At 46.3% G+C, this 17,770-nt stretch overlaps 1 protein-coding gene across 2 annotated transcripts in view; it reads right to left on the bottom strand.

Annotated features, from left to right (window-relative positions):
* ISM1 (isthmin 1) overlaps positions 1-15,222 on the bottom strand; it is a 42,133-nt gene extending 26,911 nt beyond the window's left edge. The window contains exon 1 of one of the 2 annotated variants that reach the window (XM_063152536.1): positions 15,076-15,222. In XM_063152536.1, the coding sequence (XP_063008606.1) occupies positions 15,076-15,207 (132 nt within the window). In that variant the 5' untranslated portion in view covers positions 15,208-15,222. The remainder of the gene's footprint in view (positions 1-15,075) is intronic. The other variant, XM_063152535.1, reaches the window with a different exon arrangement.
* Between the last annotated feature and the right edge of the window lie 2,548 nt (positions 15,223-17,770).

Here is a 17,770-nt window from a genome sequence, read left to right as displayed (position 1 = left end):
TATACCTTTGCTAAATTCAATTAAACTAGTTTAATCTCACCCATCATCTGAAATCTGCATCATAATTTACACATTAGGTTCCAACAGAATGGGAAAAGTTGCCTTAAGCTGCAATTAAAACTGCAAAGGAAATTCAGAATATTAATACTTTTTGTACACAACCCTTTTTTCAGGCTTTGCAGGTCAGCACACAAAACATCAGTGTAAATGAAAGAGAACAAACATACATCTTAAGTTATTTTCCTGGGTTTTAAACTATGTCCTTTTGCAAGTTTATTCTACTAAATCCCTATGGCTAGGATTTCACTAGGTGAACCAGCTTTAATAAGTGAAGTTTTTATCTCTCCCTAGCTAAAAGAGTAACCTTGCTTGAAGCCTTTTCAATTTCCAAAGTTGCCTTCAGCTGTTAGTGTCCAAGAAACAGCTATTCCCAGCCTCCATGTCTCCCTCTCTTCTGCCACTGAATATACACCCTATGCTTTCAAAAGTGTCTCTGACTCTGGCTGTGTTAACTGGCAGATGTTTTTAGAGACTAGAAAGTGTTTAGTCCCTGTGGACTGAAAGTTACATGATGACTTCATCACATAAGCAAAAGCTAATAACGGGAAAGCAAGAAAGCAGACGAGTGTTATATTCCAAAAACATGATGTTTCCTGTGCTTCTGGCAAAGCTACTCCTGTGCCTGAAAAAAGGCAAATCACTTTAGTCTTGGTGCTCAAAACACACACACACACACCATCAAATGGCTGCTAGATAATTTATGTGCCTCTCCTTTAGCTGCCTTCCCCGCTAATGCTCACTTTCCTTTGGGTGGAAGTGAGAGGGTGGAGGCAGAGGAAAGGCAGGATTTGTTCACCTTCAATACCTCACAACACTCTCTGGAAGGGGTTACTGCGCCCAGGAGTTTACAGCAAAACAGCAGCAGAAATCTGAGCAGCTGCCTCAGGACCAGCACCTCAGCTCCTGCAGGGAAATGCTCTTTCAAGCGCACAGCTTAGAAAACTCTGGAGACTGATACAGGAGCAACTGCAAGTCATTAGCATCCATGGCATTTGCACACAGAGGCAACACTTGCTGTGGTTTCCTATCAAGCCATCAGCAGTGGACATCTGTGGAAACCCAGGGCACAGGGAATATTTCTCTGTCTGCTCTGGGGTGCCCTGACCCCCAGGGCAGCACTGACTTTGACCCTCATTCATGGAGAAAGTTTCCCAGACTTCAAGATAGACCAGAATCCACAAAAGTGTGAAATAGGTTATAGAGAGCAGTGTAGGTGTATCATGACTTGGTGAGAAATTTAGATTTTGGGATTTTTAGTCTGTTGTGGATGGAAGCAAGATGGAGGGCACAGGGTGTCATCCAGGGTTTCTTCTTCATGCTTCTTCGTCCTTCTTCTTCAGGGGTTTGGGTGGCATTTCGTAATTGGGCAGAAAAGTCCACATTGCAGCTCTTTGGGATCAGTTATTGGGTTAAAAAGGGAAACTAATCTACATGTCAGTTCTTAATTGGACAATTTAGCTTTAAAAGACCTTGTAACAAGAGATTGTTGGCCATTTTTGTGGTGCTTTTCCAGTACACTGAGCCTGATATGGACAGCGTGCAAAACTCTAGATAAGATAACAATAAACAAGAACTTGAAGACTGAAAACATCCAGTGAGTGTCTCTTTCCTGACACAAGACCACTCCAGGAGGGTCTCCCCTGACAGGGGAGGGCCCAGCCAGAGTCCCAGAATTTGGGAAATCGGCAGCAGGTACCTGACAGACATCCTGCTCTCTCTCTGCACCTCCCTGAGCTGCCTGAGTGACAGATCAAGAAACCAGGGGATGTGGATTCACAGGAGAAAGGCCTCCCTGCAGTGCCACGATGGGGAAGAAGAGCCAGTGAGTGGATAGGTGGCACACCATGGCAAGACACTGAGAAGACCCTGCTCTGTCTAAGAGGGGAGAAAGGATGCGCCCTGGAGAGAAGGGCAGGTTTTCTGCATCATAAATTCAGTGCGTGTATATATAAATTTTCCTAGAACAGTTAGGGATGGGGGCTATTTCCTAGAGCTGATTAAAGAAGCATGACTTGATTTTCAATTTCTAACGACTCGGGGGGCATTCCAATCGACTGCAGACAGGAAATGAATTCCATACATGCACTGAGCAAGGCAGATGCTTTTGAATCTGACACTTACATGAAATGAAAATATCTTCATTTCTGTCTCCCTCCCACCCCACGATCACTAGTTAGTTCTGAGCTATTTTTAGGGTAAATGGTTTTATTTTTTAAAGTTGTTATAGCCTTAGCATGTGCCTGAAGCCACCCAGACGCCACTAACAATAAAGTGTAAGGGAGCAGGCAAAAGGCATCTTTAGATTAGTCCCAGCAGCCCAACACAGCACAAAGGTAAGAGAGGAAAGATAAGAAGCTCAGTTTTGTGTGTCCTCACCTCCTCTGGCAAGGAACAGAGATGGGACCCTTGTGGAGAAGCCACAGCTCTATACAAAGAGAGATCCCAAAGCAAAACCAGCAGAGACACTGAAGGCTATGGCTCAGAACTCACTTCCAGCTACTTAACTCTGCTAAAGAAATAAATATATATATTTTCTCCTCATCCAGCTCTCCCAAGCAAACTGCAATAATTGTCATGGTAGTATTATGGGGTTTATAACCCAATATAACAATGTAATTGCTGCTCCTTTTATCAATGGCAGCAGTGCATTTCAGAGAATTGGCACATGCATCTCTTTTCCCCCACTCAGTCCATATGTGTGCAAACACATGATTTCAGCTGCACACCCCCCTTGTATTTTATTATACGAATAGCACAAAGGAAGAAAAAAAGAAATCAGAGAGGTGGTATTAATCTGGCCCTTACTCTGATGTTATGCAAATAATGAGTTTGTTTTATCTTGATGTTCAGACAGCCAAAGCTGTATTCCTAAGAACATGAAAAAATGATCCTCACAGGAGACAGAAGAAGAAAAAGGGATGGGTAGGTGAGAAAGGCAGCTTTGATTTACATTATTCAAAGGGCCATGAATGCCAGATCAAAGAAGAGCAGGGATCAAATTCACATCCACTGGAGGATTTCAGCAGCTTTTTCAGAGCTATTGATCTCTCAAGGGCCAACCCTTTCAAACACTAGTGATGCCTCTAACTAGCCAGAACTCACCCTATACTGGCTGAGCCTCATGTAGTTTGCTCTCAGCAGCTGAGGAAAACAGCAACAGCCAAGACAACACTATATCTGGGCTGGATGTAGGACACACAGAACTGAGCACAGAAATGGACGGTGAGCATTTTCTGCACCTGATGCTGCCTGGCTACATCTGCTGCAGAAAATGGCCATCATGGTAGATGTTCACTAAAAATCAGATTCCCCACTGACAAGCCATGTCCTTGGTCTGAGGACAGGCTGCTGTCACCCTGATGAGAGTTCTGAGCCGGTTTTGTTTGCTCAGTGCTGATTCACTAAAAATTTAAATTCACCTTCTATTTTGTGCAGGATGAAGGGGGAATAAGACATCTAAGGAGCTACTGCAGCTCAGCTGGCAAGCAGTAGCTTGTTCATGAATTTGGACTCACAGGTCTAATCTGAACCCATAGAAGGCACAGGATTCATCACTAAATCAAGTGCTGAACTGTCAAATGCATCACGGATCGGCATCTTCCCCTCACCCCTTCCCTTCCTTGGGACAGGTGTCTTTGCAGTCTGGCAGACAAACTTCTTGGTGTTTTGCCTTGTCAGTGGGCTTCAGGATCATGCCTTGAGCAGGAGCCACTGGGATTTGGTGCAGCAAAGCAATTTAACCTGATCTAGCCCCAGATCATTTCCTAAGAGCTGCCTTTGGATGCCCTTGCCGCAGGCTCATTGCTGCTGCCATCATCACAGCCCTGGAACACTCCCTTCATGCTGCCTTCCACTTTATTTGTCTCTCTCCAAGCTCTGCTCACATTTTGAGGCCTATCTGCTCCCACCAGCACTCTTGGTACCTTGAACAGTTTCAGGCAGTGGATGACCCTGTTCCTCCTGCATGTTTGGACTGAGAGCTGGTGCTGCTACCATTCCAACACATCAAAATTCTCCAGGACTCTACCAGGCTAAACAGCTCATTTAAAACCTCTGCCACTATTCTTTTGATACACCTGAAGTTACAGGCAGCATGCCTCAGAAATATCCCCTCTGAGATACAAATTCACAAATGTTAGACACACACATATCAAGTCCCCCATTCTTTCCCAATAAAAGCCTGGACTTTAAAGCACAAGGTGAGGAATAGATACTCTACTGGCCAGCTGCAGTGAGCCTTTCATAAATCATGTGACTCTCAACCCCCAAAATGGAAAATGATACTCCAGAAGCTCTGTCCTGCCTGACAAACATCTGCTTTCCTCTTGTAGAAAGGAATAACATGATAGAAAAAGTCAAATGCTGAATGCCTAAACAAACTGAATTAAGAAGAGATGGTAGGAGTAATGATGGATGAATTGTAAACCACCTGCAAATGTTAAAGTTGCTGTACTCTTCTGCAGAACATTAAGCCTATAGTGCAAACCTCCAATAGACAGGGACTGTGCTCCATAAAAATCATGATGAATGCAGGCTTGTTTTTATATTATGGAGGTCCTAATCCTCCTCCTCCTCTGCCTTTGCTCTATTGTTACAACATCAAAGACCAACTGCTGGCCAAGATACAGTCAATATGAAAAGGGCGACCAGCAAATTTACTGCTTGACTTCATTCCCTTTAAATGGAATAGGCACCATGGCCCTTTTTCAAAGTCCAATCACAGACATATATCTTTTTTATTGGACATCATGTACAATAAAGTGAAGCTGTAACTTGGAAAAAAAATAGAACACCTTTAAAAAATCCCATGAGGTGAACATTCCTTTATAAAAATATCACTGTGGTTACATGTTTTGAAAAAACTCCGGGCACTCCACAGGGCAAAAGGCATGGGCTGGCTGGGTTGTAGTTTAGCTAAGATGCATACCCAGGCCTGATATTGAGTTGGTTTCAAAAAAATACCTCAACCAACTAATAAAAAGTGATATATTTAAGATAGAATGCCAGCATCATTCAAATAAACTGTAATGGCAGCATTCATGCCATGAGAATCATTAACTGCTTTGTTATAGCCTGCTCTGTGCAGCGAGCCTTTACAGACTGCTTCTGACCAGAGAATCTTAAAATCAGGAGCACAAAATGCTGATATACAGATTGCATCTTAAACAACTCCAGTCTGATTACTGAGGTAACTTCCAGAGGCACTTTCAGATGAGAGTTGAATCAGCAGACATTAAAGACAGAGGCAGTTTTATTGCTCTCATGTTGCTAAATAGAGAGAAGTAATTTCTGGCCATGAAATTAAATAGTGCATAAACAATTTACATGATGTAGGAGGCAAGCAGAGGGGGGTGTTACAGAATCTATGTTGGACAGCTACGGTTCTCATTTTCTGTTTGAAACGATTAATCATGTTTGTTTCTTTGGGTAGCTTGTGCAAACAGACATTAGTAAATATCTGGTTATTAATGTTATATTGAGACCAATCTCATTCTAAAATCCTGCACTGATGCATATGGCAGGTAAAACTAAGCAAATTTATATTTTATCTTTATGAACTTCAGCAGCTGCTTCCAGTGGAGTAATGATGGTTTCTTCTGAGGCTGCTGGGTTACTTCTAAGGCAATAAAGATACTAAAGCTGTGTAAATAATTTTTGAAGCACTAGCTTAAAAAATAGCTGTATTATCACTCGGTCCTCTTGCCTGTTATTTCTGTTACTCTTTCTCTGCTGTCAACTCCTGCCATCACAGCCTGCAGCACATCTCTCTCAGTGCAAGGACTTCACCTCCTGCTTGTCACAGACATCTTTTCATGAAAATCCTTTCCTTAGGATTTTTCTTCCTGAGAAGCTGAGAAGCCTCAGAAACAAAATGTAAACATTGATTATCTGCTGCTGTGGAATGCAACAGGTGCATCTGTGATTGGCCCATGTTGGATGTTTGTAATTAATGGCCAATCACAACCCAGCTGGCTCAGATAGAGAGCCGACCCACAAACCTTTGTTATCATTCCTTCCTACTCTATTCTTAGCCGGCCTTCTGAGAAAATCCTTTCTTCTATTCTTTTAGTATAGTCTTAATGTAATATATATAATAAAATAAATCAAATCTTCTGAAACACGGAGTCAGATCCTCATCTCTTCCCTCATCCTAAGACCCCTGTGAACACGGTCACACCTGCTCAGCATTCCTGGGCATTCCTCTATTTGAGGAAGTGTTTTGACTGAGTGCCCAACCCAGTACCTGAGCACCCAACTCAATGAGAATGCAAAGGCAAGATGCCTGAAAGGAGCATTCAGGAAGTTGTACCTGTCCCATGGATGACATGGACCCAGTGACAGCTCCTTAGAAGAGGAGAAATCCACTTTTCTTAGAGTGGCTCCAGTGGCAGAAACAGATGGGCCCTATCTGGCTTTTATAGGTACTTACAGAGAACTCACTGGTTCTGTCATGAGAACTGATCTCAACAGCCATGCTGGCAAAGAGGAAATGTTCATTTTCCCAAGGATGAAGAACTACTGTGGAACAAACAAACACCTGGATTTTTCACTGCACAAAAACACAACAGATGGAAATGAATTCATGTAACATGAAGAAAGCCACACTCCAGGGCCCAGCTCATCCTTATGGGTCCTGATGACATTTGCTGTGTGCTTATCAGCTCTGTGGGAAAACTGAGCTATGAAAGATTCATATTCAAGAGGATCTTGGCTCTGCAGCTGACACAAACCATTGACTTGCCTTGCTTTGTGGAAGTCAGTGGAAGGAGGTCAATTTAAACACACTGAGAAGGCAGATCTAGCACAGAAGTATAAAAGCCAAGGGATGTTTGCACTCCTCCTGCCTTTCAATGTGCACTGACTCCACCAAGAGTGTGAGAGAAAGTTTTCATTCCCTGATTTCCCCCTCTCATCTTCAGGAGTACTTCCCTACATTAAAGGCTTAGAGATGAACAACTCCAGGCCTGCTTTTGTCCAGCCAGACTGCTGGAAGAGAGGAATAAAAAAGATATGACCCATGGCTATGAGTTCTCTGAGCACTTGAAAAACAAGGACAAAAGGATAAAGGAGCTGCTTACCAGTAACGCCCACACCAGCTCCTCTAACCAAGCATTCTGGTGCCACAGAAGTGACCGCTGTGGCAAGCCATCCCTTATTACAATAATAAGTTACATTTCACTTTGTTTTCTTTCTTCTTCTGGTATTTCAAATCAAAAGTTCATGGAAATACCAACACTGGAAATATTCTGCTCTTGCTGATGTACCAGTGAGCTCACTACGCTGTTTCTTGGAAATGTTATTCATCTCTATGCTTTGGACTATGAATTTAGCCTGGCATTTACTGTCTTTAAAACTTGTAAAATATACACAATGGTCTTAAAGTGCAGCAGTAACCACTGCATCACTGAGTGCTGCCTTCTGCCTTTTACTGAAGCACTTTGTATTTTTCACTTTAAAGTTAACACTTCATTATTAATCTCTGACAGTGTCTCTATTCAGGCTGGAGACCCACTGCACTGCACGTTGCTCACAAGCTGCACCACAATGCTGAAACCTCAACCTCCACAAGCTTGGGTTGACATTTGAAAAGTAAAATAAGGGGGGGAAAAAAGACACCACTGAGAAATAATACCTTTAAAAAGTCAGCTTTCTGATAACTGAACATTATTCAGCCACATCAAAGGGCTTTTATGTAGTGTCGTCTTAGAGCAGACAGCAAGGTAAGAGTGGTATTAAAAAAAGGACCAAATAAGCACTAACCAACACCATGAAGAGAACAAATGAGGCACAACTGGGTACTACCACATCTGTTTGTAAGGAACACTGGCAAAACACCCAGAAGAGCATAAAACAACCAGTGCTCACAGTTAAACCTGCCAAAGCTGCTAAGTCAGGATGTAAGCACCAAGTAAAATTACATGGCTTCAATATTTTAGGTTTACACTTGTGTAAGGAAACATCTCAATTGTCTATCTATATATTCAAAATAGGAGTGTATTTCAAGATTTTAAAGTAATGCAGAAGAATGTAAGCATAAGAGAAGGATGGCAAAACAATTTCCTAGCATTACTTGCACTCTGTGCACTTTTACATAATAAAGCCAAACAGAGGGAAAATTCTTAAGCATGAATGTGCACAAACCAGTGCATCTTAGAAAACATTAGATATCTGCAAACTGATCTTTTCTTCCCACTAGAATACCTACCAATGACTGGGGTTTCAGAAGTCACACTGATTTCAGAAAGTTTTCAAACATACACATTATGTTGGCAGGCCAATCTTGCACTGTCTGCATCATTATCAATACTACTATCAATGAAGCCTTCTGGATTTCACTTTCTGTGAAGTTCTGAGATACTGTGACATAACACAGCATCTGAGAGCTTAACACAAGTGTTTCCACCTTATCAACAATTCTTTCATTGTTTTCTTTGACGGAGTTTCCCACCACTTTGGAACAATTCAGCATTGATTACTGACACAGAGATGTTGCAGATATGAGCAGAGACAAAAGAACAGTGCTGGATTCAAGCCACAGTTCCCAATTTACATCCAGCAGAACCTGTACTGGTTAAGCAGATGTCTCCTCAGCAAAGGAATTCCACAGCAGAGCCAGGTGTCGAACAGCTCAGTGCGCTGAACCTCTGAGTACTGGGAACCTCTGAGTACCTGCAGGCCATAGCAGTGATGTTACAAACCACAGGGCACTACACACTGAGCAGCACCACACAGCACAGTGATGAAGAAATTGCTGAGGCCACCAGCAGAGCTGCAGCCTCCTCTTTCTGTGGGCAGCTGGCACTGGGAAAGGACAGAACAGGGAAATGTGACTGAACCTAAGGGCTGGCAACCAAAGCAGGAGAAGCAAAGGAGAGAGTTTTGTACCAGTCAGGCAAGAGCAAAGGGTCAGGAGCAGAGTGGTTGTATCACTGTTATAGCTGCCGTGACCAAAATTAGCAAACTATGCCTCTTCCAAACATCTTGGTAAAATTTAACTCAGGAAGTTACATTTCCACCTGCCTAACATTGCTCCTTGCAGCCATAACTAAAATATTCTTGGATAACTGTTCTGAATGATTGCAGTAGTCTAAGATACTAAAAACCTTGCCACATCCTACCCTGAAGGGGCAGTAGCACTTTTCCACCAAGGATCCTTTGGTTTGCCATGAAATTAATCCAAGTGATAGGTATGGAGAAAAGTTTAATTAATGCTTTCTTAAGATTACTGGAGTTTGGTCTTCCTGTGTAGAACAAACTTCTCTACACAACCAACAGGAGTTAAAAATAAAAGCTACTCCAGAATTTGTGCTGGCTGTCCAGGTAAGATGAGACAAAGTGGAAAGCACCAATGCAGCTGCACCATGTCACTGCACCTCTCCCTGTAGTAGCCACTGTGTTTTTTGTTTGGCTCCAGGACCATGGGAATGAACATGAGAACACTGTGATGGCCCAGGATGAATTCAGAACACACACTCTGCTTTTTTCTTACAAATAGCCCAATACTATAAAGAACTGGAAAAAATCCTAAATCTGGCTATAAACAGAAATAAATAACTCAAAGAGATTCTTCAGCATGAGGCACTCGGAAAAACTGCTCTGATCTGTAGTTACAGAGACAAAATAGAGAGGCACCTTGTGATTTAATGCCAGGTACTTATCAGTGATGATCCAAGATAAGCTGTACAGTAACTGTTAGCTGTTGGGCTTAAGAGATGTTTGCAAAATATGCCTCATCCAAACATCCTGGTAAAATTTAACTCAGGAAGTTACATTCACACTTGCCTAACATTGATCCTTGCAGCCAGAACTAAAATATTCTTGGATAACTGTTCTGAATTATTGCAGCAGTCTAAGATACTAAAAACCTTGCCACATCCTACCCTGAAGGTGCAGTAGCACTTTTCCACCAAGGATACTTTAGTTTGCTGTGAAATTAGTCAAAGTGATAGGTATGAAGAGAAGTTTAATTAATGCTTTCTGGAGATTTCTGGGAGCCGGGTTTGAAAGGAGAAAGGATGCCAGAAAATGGTCCTCTGCTCAGTGCAGCAACCTTATTCCTTCACTTTGTTTCCCATTTTACCCTTTGCTTCCTTGCCTGCAGCAGCATCACACGTAAAGCTGATGACCCTTCCTTCCCCCTGGATCCTGGAACAAGCCACAGCCCCAGAGCCAAACCACTAAAGAGCACACACAGTTCCCTCCCTTGGGAGAGGAGAGAATGAGCTGCACATGGCCTAAGCCATTGCTGAATCTCAGTACATGGCTGTGGGAACACATGGCAAAGGTGAGCCCTTGGCTAAGAATCTACACAGCAAAGCTGAGAACAGGTTCCACTGTCACTGCCAAAAAGCACAAAAACCAGCATCCCCTGTGATGAGGAACCTCCTCACCAGAAGAGATTCTGGGTTACATAGAATCAGCCTGCCCAGTTCACAAGCCACGTGCTCTGGAAGCTGTTCATGTAATGTATAGACATCTCTTAAGGCAGGGAAGGATTTAGGGTCCACATTAAATGTACATCCACTTACTGGCACCTTATACAGGCTAAAGGCAGTCTGGAAAACAAGAAGGCAGAATGTGGAATGGACAGGTTTTCAAAGATGATGTAGACATCATTTCCTAACAGAGCAAACCAAATGTAAAGCTCCACAGCTCAAATTTACTTTAAAAAAATGAGTCTAAAACGCTCCCAAAGTAAACAGTTTGAGTCCTTCTTAGCTGAAGAAGCCTGAAAGCTGAAAACTGGAGATAGTTTTACAAATTGCCTGAATGCAGTACGAGGGTCAGCAAGAACTCACAAGCCCTGAAGAGACTGAAATGCACCCCACCAAAGGTAGCAGACAGCAGACCACTGCTAAACCACTCATGGCACTGAACTGGGGATCCTGGGAGAAAATTACAAGCTCATCCCTGTAAAGGGATACTCACACAGCTTGGAGAGTGACTCTTGTGCAACCATGTATAAGGAGCAGAATTATGGAAACCCAGAGCACTGGGAATATTCCTCTGTCTGCTCTGGGGTGCCCTGACCGCCAGGGGAGCACTGACTTTGACCCTCACTTATGGAGAAAGTTTCCTAAACTCCAGAATGGACCAGAATCCACAAAAGTGTGAAATGGATTATATAACATAGTGTAGGTGTATCACTTGGGGAGAAATTTAGATTTGGGGATTTTTAGTGTGTTGTGGATGGAAGCAAGATGGAGGGCACAGGGTGCTGTCCTGGGTTTCTTCTTCACGCTTCTTCTTCCTCCATCTCCATGGGTTTGGGTGGCATTTTGTAATTGGACAGAAAAATCCACATTGCAGCTCTTTGGGATCAATTATTGGGTTAAAAAGGGAAAATAATCTCGGTGTCAGCTCTTAATTGGATAGTTTATTCTTGAAAGACCTTGGAACAAGAGATTGTTGGCCATTTTGTGCCTTCTAATGAAAAGTTGCTGAACCTAAAGTAATAAGACTGCTTTACTCATAAGAAATAATAAAAATTTGAGTCCAAACATGAAACACCATCTCAAGTGCCTTCAATGCAGACCCAGAGAAACCCACAACTGGTAGCCCCACAGAGAATGCGTTTTTTCTGGTAGGGCTCAGAGAGCATTTCCAACAGGGTGCAATTGCTTTGCATGCTTATTGAAGGGGGGGACAAGGGCAGGAGCAGGGGAATTAAAAGGAAAAAAAAAAATCTGTTTACAGCATTGTGCTGCTTTTCAAATGATGTTTTCTTACTCGGCTCCAGTTTTAGGCACAACCACCGAGTTTCAGGCTAATGTAATACGGCTGCAAGTATTGCAGTGGAGAATCTGACTTCATGTGCTATGGCATATATTGTTGGTGGCTCTGCTACTGCATTTTACAAGGTCATTTTTCTTGGTGTGGGAACACTGTTATTCTTGGTGTGCAAGGCTTGCTATGGAAAAATTAGAAGGGAAGAGGATAAACTTCATGATGAAATATTTTCTCTCAGAATGAAAGCACAGATTTTAGAGCATCGTAAAGTATTAAAAATGTCTTCCAAAATTTATGTTCAAGCCTTCCCTTGGTTTTAGAACTATGTAAAAAGATAGAAACATACCCAAGCTGCTTTTTTCCATCTCTTAATATAGCTTCATTTGCTCTTCTTCAGAAAAGAAAGTGTGTAGTTCTTTATTTCATAAATATGCTCCAGAACAGCTTCTGGATGATAATTAAATTAGACCTAGTAGAATTCTCAGCAGAAAAAAATCTCCTCCTTCCTCAATTATCCATTTTTTTCCCATTTGGAAGAGATGGAAGGAAGGGAATGAAATCTGACTGAGAAACACAAGGCTGATTCCCTCTCATAACTCAAGACTGTGAGCTGCTTTACAACTCCAGCATGGATTTCCCATTTTGTGCTCATTTGCCCTGCCACAGCCCAGTTCTAACAGCAGCAAGAGCAAGGAAAACATAACTTACTTAATTTTAGGATGGAAGGGTATTTTTTTGTATATTTCTTTCATCTCTCAGTCCAATTAATTGCAGGGCTTAACCCAACTGAAAGACCAAAGGAAATCAAAACCTACCCTGCAAAATCCTTCCTTCATTTGAAGGACCAAGGATGGGAGAAAGAGAAGCTCTTCCTTCTCTTACTGAATCAGACTTCAAATGCTTACAGGTGTTTTAGACTATTTAAATCTCCAACAATATTTTAAGATTACGAAGGATTCTTTCTGAATTCATTTTAAGTAAAAAGGACCCAATTCTGACTACCTCATTTGTGCAAACAGACTGCCTAAGCCCTAATAGACCACATCCTCTATTTGATAATTGCCAGGGACTTTTGATACAAATTTGCCATGTTGAAAGACATCTATAAACATCTTTGTTGCAAAGATTACTCTTTCCTGGATTTGCAACACTTCTTCAAGAGAAATTTCACCAAATGCAACACCGATCTCACTCACTTCTCACAATCACTCCTCTCCACAGATGTACCAGGACAGAAAAGCCCTGAGAGATATCTAAGTGCTCATATCAACAAGTCTGGGTTTGTGCAGTATTTTCCACACTGATTCTCTGCCTGTGAGTGCAGTGCACTAAGATTTTGCATTTACTTCAGCACGTGCCATGATACAGCCCAAAATCTGCCAAAATGAGAAGACCCTAGTGCAAACTTCTCATTGAGCATCTGCCTGCTTAAGTGCAACTTTCTAAAGCCAGCAATAGGATCCCTGGAAGTTATAAAACCAGAAAATTGATAGATTTCCATGTTTAACCAATTGCTCTAATCAATATCCTTTCCCCCAGTAATGTTTTGTACAGACACTGTCTCTCAAATACATAACTGCAGAATCAATGGAGTTGGGAAGTATGTAAGGATTTCAACTCTACAAATGGCAAAACATTATGAAAATATGAACTGCTAAAACTATCACGGTGCTTAAAGGCACAGAGTTTATTAAGGTAATCTGTAAAACATCACTGCAGAAAAAATTCTTGAAGCCAACAATCTACAGGTTTTCGTGAGATAGCCAACTGCAATGATAATAATCCAAGATAGTTATCTGAAGATGATTTTCCTCGTTTCACCCTAACCTTACAAGAGTGCTCTAAAAGGAGCTCCTCAGGGAAATGGCATCACCCAGAGTTCCCACTTGCCCAGATGTTTCTCTCATTATGTTACAAGCCTGTCAAGAAAAGGCAAATTCAGGGTTATTCTAATGATAGCAAACACCTCATAAAAAACCTCTCCAAATTTACTTTTCCAAGGAATATCATTTAAAAAAGCATTCCCAGTGCCCATGAGAAAAGAAAGCATCATTTATAAAACACTATTACCAAAAATCTTGCAGATATTAAAAAAAATCATCCTGGAGTGTCAAGCCGGTGATAAAAGAGCAGCGAGAGCTTGGTGGGGCCTGACCCACAGTGCAGGGCTCAGCACTCCCCAGCAGCACTCCCACCAAGTCCAGCAGGAGGTTTTCTGAGCTAGGGGGGACCTGGCTCCAGGCTGTGCTGGGATGTTGAGCCTGCAGCTCTGGGTTCCCTCCCGTGGCCAGGGGGTTCATTTTGTGGACCACCAGCATGGAGTGACCAGCACAGCCTGCACTCTCCTGACTTCTCCTTGGCTTCTATCCTCTGCTGGTGCTGTGATTCTTACCCAGATGATGGATGGTTTACATAAATTTATGGTGATAATAATTATGACCTTTTTTTGTCAGTTTATCCCACGACTTGGTAGCTGATTTTATTTTACCACTTGGATGGAGAAGAGAGCTGGCCAGGGCACACGCAACTGACCAGAGATTTACAAGTTTTGTCTGCAGATGTTGGTGATGCTGCAGCTTTGATCACTGTCTCCAACCATTATAAATGAATGGCAACATGAATAAAAAGAACGACCTGAAAGAATACCGAAACAGAACAAAAAAATTCCTTCACTTCTGTTGGACATAATACACAGTGGAGTTTCATGGGAGAAGTCTTTTAAAAGCCTGGAATGGGCTAGCTGGGTCACAAGCACTGTCCTTCACATCACAAGCACTTTAGACCCTAAGTTTGCTGCCTGTTTCAGGACTGAATGTCAGCCCGTCTCTTGGAGCTCTCCAAGGAAAGCCATACACTTAGTTCCAGCTCTTCCCGAGACCATACACCCATCAGTTCCCCCTCACTCCGTGGAACCCTGTGCCCCACGAAGGGAGGATGCCCTGGGTGGGACACGCCGTGCCTGACACGGCTGCTTCCATCCCTTCCCTGCCCCACAGGCTGCCCAGGTGCCCTGCGGGAACACGCGTGGGAGCCGCCCCGACGCCTCTGCCTTTGCCACCGCTGCCCCGACAGCCTAAAGCCGAGGAGGGCGGGGGACACCCCGTAAAAAAAGCCCCGGGGGAAGCCCTCGGGCGGGGGAGCCCTCGGGGCCGGGCCGGGCGTGAGGAGGAGGAGGAGGAGGAGGATGCGGCCGGGGCAGGTGCAGGGCGCCGGCTCCCCCGGCTCGGCCAGCCCCGCGCTGCCCCGCGGGCCGCGGGAGGGTGCGGGGGAGGCGGCGGCACTCACCTGCCGCTGGCTGTGGTTGCCGGCAGCCGAGGGGGCGTGCGGCTCCCCGCCGCCGCCGCGCAGCACGGTGATGTGCAAGGTGAGCAGGAGCAGCCCCAGCAGCAGCAGCAGCTCGGCCGCCAGCCGCACCATCCTCTTGAGCCGGGCGGCTTTAGGGCCCCGCGGCGGCGGCGGCGGGCGCGGAGGAGGCGGAGGAGGAGGAGGAGCCGCGGCGGCCGCCGCCACCGGGACCGCCACCGGAGCGGCCCCGGCCCCGGCCCCGGGAGCCGCAGGACGGGCGGCGGGGAGCGCGGCGCTCTCGGCGTCGGCGGGGCGGGCGGCGGGCGCGGGGCAGCGGCGGCAGCAGCAGCAGCAGCAGCAGCGGGGGCCGCCGCACCACGGCGGAGCCACGTCGGGGCGGGATGCGGCCAGAGTCCCGGCGCTGCCCGGCGGCGGGCGGCAGGTACCCGAGGCCGGCGGCGTCTCTGCGGGCAGCCCTGCAAGCCAGAGGCACCGCGGGCCGTCGGAAGGAGGGAGCGGGCGGCCGAAGCTCCTCGGGGAGCCGCGGCCGGCGGAGAGCAGCGGCTTTCGGCGGCCGGCGGGGACACGCTGCGAGCACGGGGGGAGCCGGCAGTGCGTGTGCGAGGGAGAGGGAGGAGGGAGGAGAGCCAGGCGGGGGGGGCCGGGGACGAGTCTCACATGGCGGGGAAGCCGGGACGCTCCGAGGGGAGGAGAGAGCTCGGGGCTATCGCCTCCCTCCGTGCGCGGGGATGGGGGTGGCCCCCGCACCAGCTTCCCCCGCCGCCGCCGTGTCCTCGCCCGCCCCGCCGCTCCCCCCTCCCCTCCCGACGGCCGTCGAGGCGTCTCCCTGCCCTGCCCGGCCCTGCCCTGCTCTGCCCGGCCCCCGCTGTCCCGGCCCCTCGCCGTGCGGGGAGAACGGAGCGGGGCACGCCGCCACCCCCGCCGGCTCCCAGCTCCCCTCGAGCTGCGACCTCCCCGGGGAAAAAGAGGGGCAGATTGCAGCTTCCCTCTCCCGTGCCCCTTCCTCTTCCTCCCCTGGCTCAGCCGTGGGCAATGGGATAGGGGGCAGATCTGGGTGGAGGGGATGCGCAAAGCTTCAGCTGCCCGCTGCCCTCCTGGGGAGCTGGATACCTGGCTCCATCTCTCCTCTCTGTTCCCTCCAGTGCCCTGGGGCTGGCAGGGGTAGCGCCGCACTCGCTCCTGCCACCGTGCGTGCGTGTTTGCGAGCGGCTGCCGCTGCTGCTGCTGCTGCTGCTGCTGCTGCTGCTGCTGCTGCTTCCAGCCCCACTTTCTCGCCCCCTCGCTCTGTGTCGGGAGAGGTACGTGTCGGATGCTTTTATACCGCCCTGCCTCCTTCCCCTGCTCCCCCCCTTTTCCTTCGCCCTCTCTGCAGCTCCTGCTCCAGCCTGGCGTGTCCCCCCCCTCCTCCCCGTGCCGAGCTGCTCCTCTCCGTGCCCTGCTTTGCCAGGACACCCCAGTGCTGCTCCCGCACCCCTCCCCACACACACACGGCTGCACCTTGCGTCCCCACTGCCATCCCTGCTCGGCTGGGATGGATCTGCCCTGCAGGGACACGTCCCTGTCAGCCGGTCTGTGTGGCCCCAGTGGGACTCCACCAGGGTTTGACACTCCTTACTCTTCCTCTGGGTAGCTGACCTGTGTCAGTGCTGTGGAAAAACCTTTCTCTCTCAGATGGGAGGCCCTCAAACTTAAAAGTAGCGTGGGCTTGAGAGTATGTGAAAATGAGGGTCGGATTATCACTTGCTGTAAGTCAATATCTCAGCGCCCAGTCTGAGGGAGCTGGGCTGCTTTGTGGGTGCTCAAGGTGCAGCTCAGTGTAACAAGAACAAATACAGCTCAAATCAACTTGAAGCATAAATAAAGCCTCCTAACAAAAAATGGGAGTTTTGGAATCTTTGTTGTCGTTCTTGCGCAATTGGGAATGTTGTGTGTAAAAACGAGGATACGAACAATCTGTGAGTATGTGACAGCTGAGAGGCTGAATTGGTCTAAAACGTCTAAATTGGGGAAAAAGTATCCCCCAATCTGAAACATTTTCATCTGGAGACCAGTGTCCTCAGCAGGGTTTCCTGCAAGGTAAAGGTGAGATGTTCTTCCAGTGTGTGGTGCCAGCTGGGACAAGGCACATCGTGGGAACCTTAGCCCTCACTGTGCCCTGGAAAAGTGGCACTTTTGGGGCATGAGGAGAATCAGAGCTCCCCAGAGGTTCCTTGCAGGTCTTGGAGCATCTGAAAGCTTTGGCCATGAGTGAGTCAGGATGATGTCCAGTGATAACCACTGTCAATGACTGCGCAGGAATCAGGCAAGAATATAGTTAATATGATTGCACTGGGGTATCATTAAAGATGTGACCAAAAGCCACAAACCCCAAACCTTCAGATTTAAGGATTTTTAAATCCACAAACATGCTCCATGTTAGCACTGCAGTAGGAATGATCAGCACAGATGACTGTGCAGGGCAGGGACTGCCATGGGTCTGCCCTGAGTGTGTCAGAGGTGCAGCTCCCATCCCGTGACAGCACTTGTTGAAAATTACCCGGTATGGCACCGATGCTCTTGGATCATCCAGAGCTATTCAATACTGCATAAAGCCATAACAGCCTGTGGGACTGTCACATGGGACTGTCACATGGCTTTTAAAATATGTGATGCCTTTTTTTTTTTTTTTAACCCA

This window comes from Melospiza melodia, chromosome 3 (assembly GCF_035770615.1).
Source record: "Melospiza melodia melodia isolate bMelMel2 chromosome 3, bMelMel2.pri, whole genome shotgun sequence".
In the NCBI taxonomy this organism is placed as follows: Eukaryota; Metazoa; Chordata; class Aves; order Passeriformes; family Passerellidae; genus Melospiza; species Melospiza melodia.
Note: the sequence above shows the minus strand (reverse complement) of the source record. Positions and strands in the feature narration are given on the sequence as shown.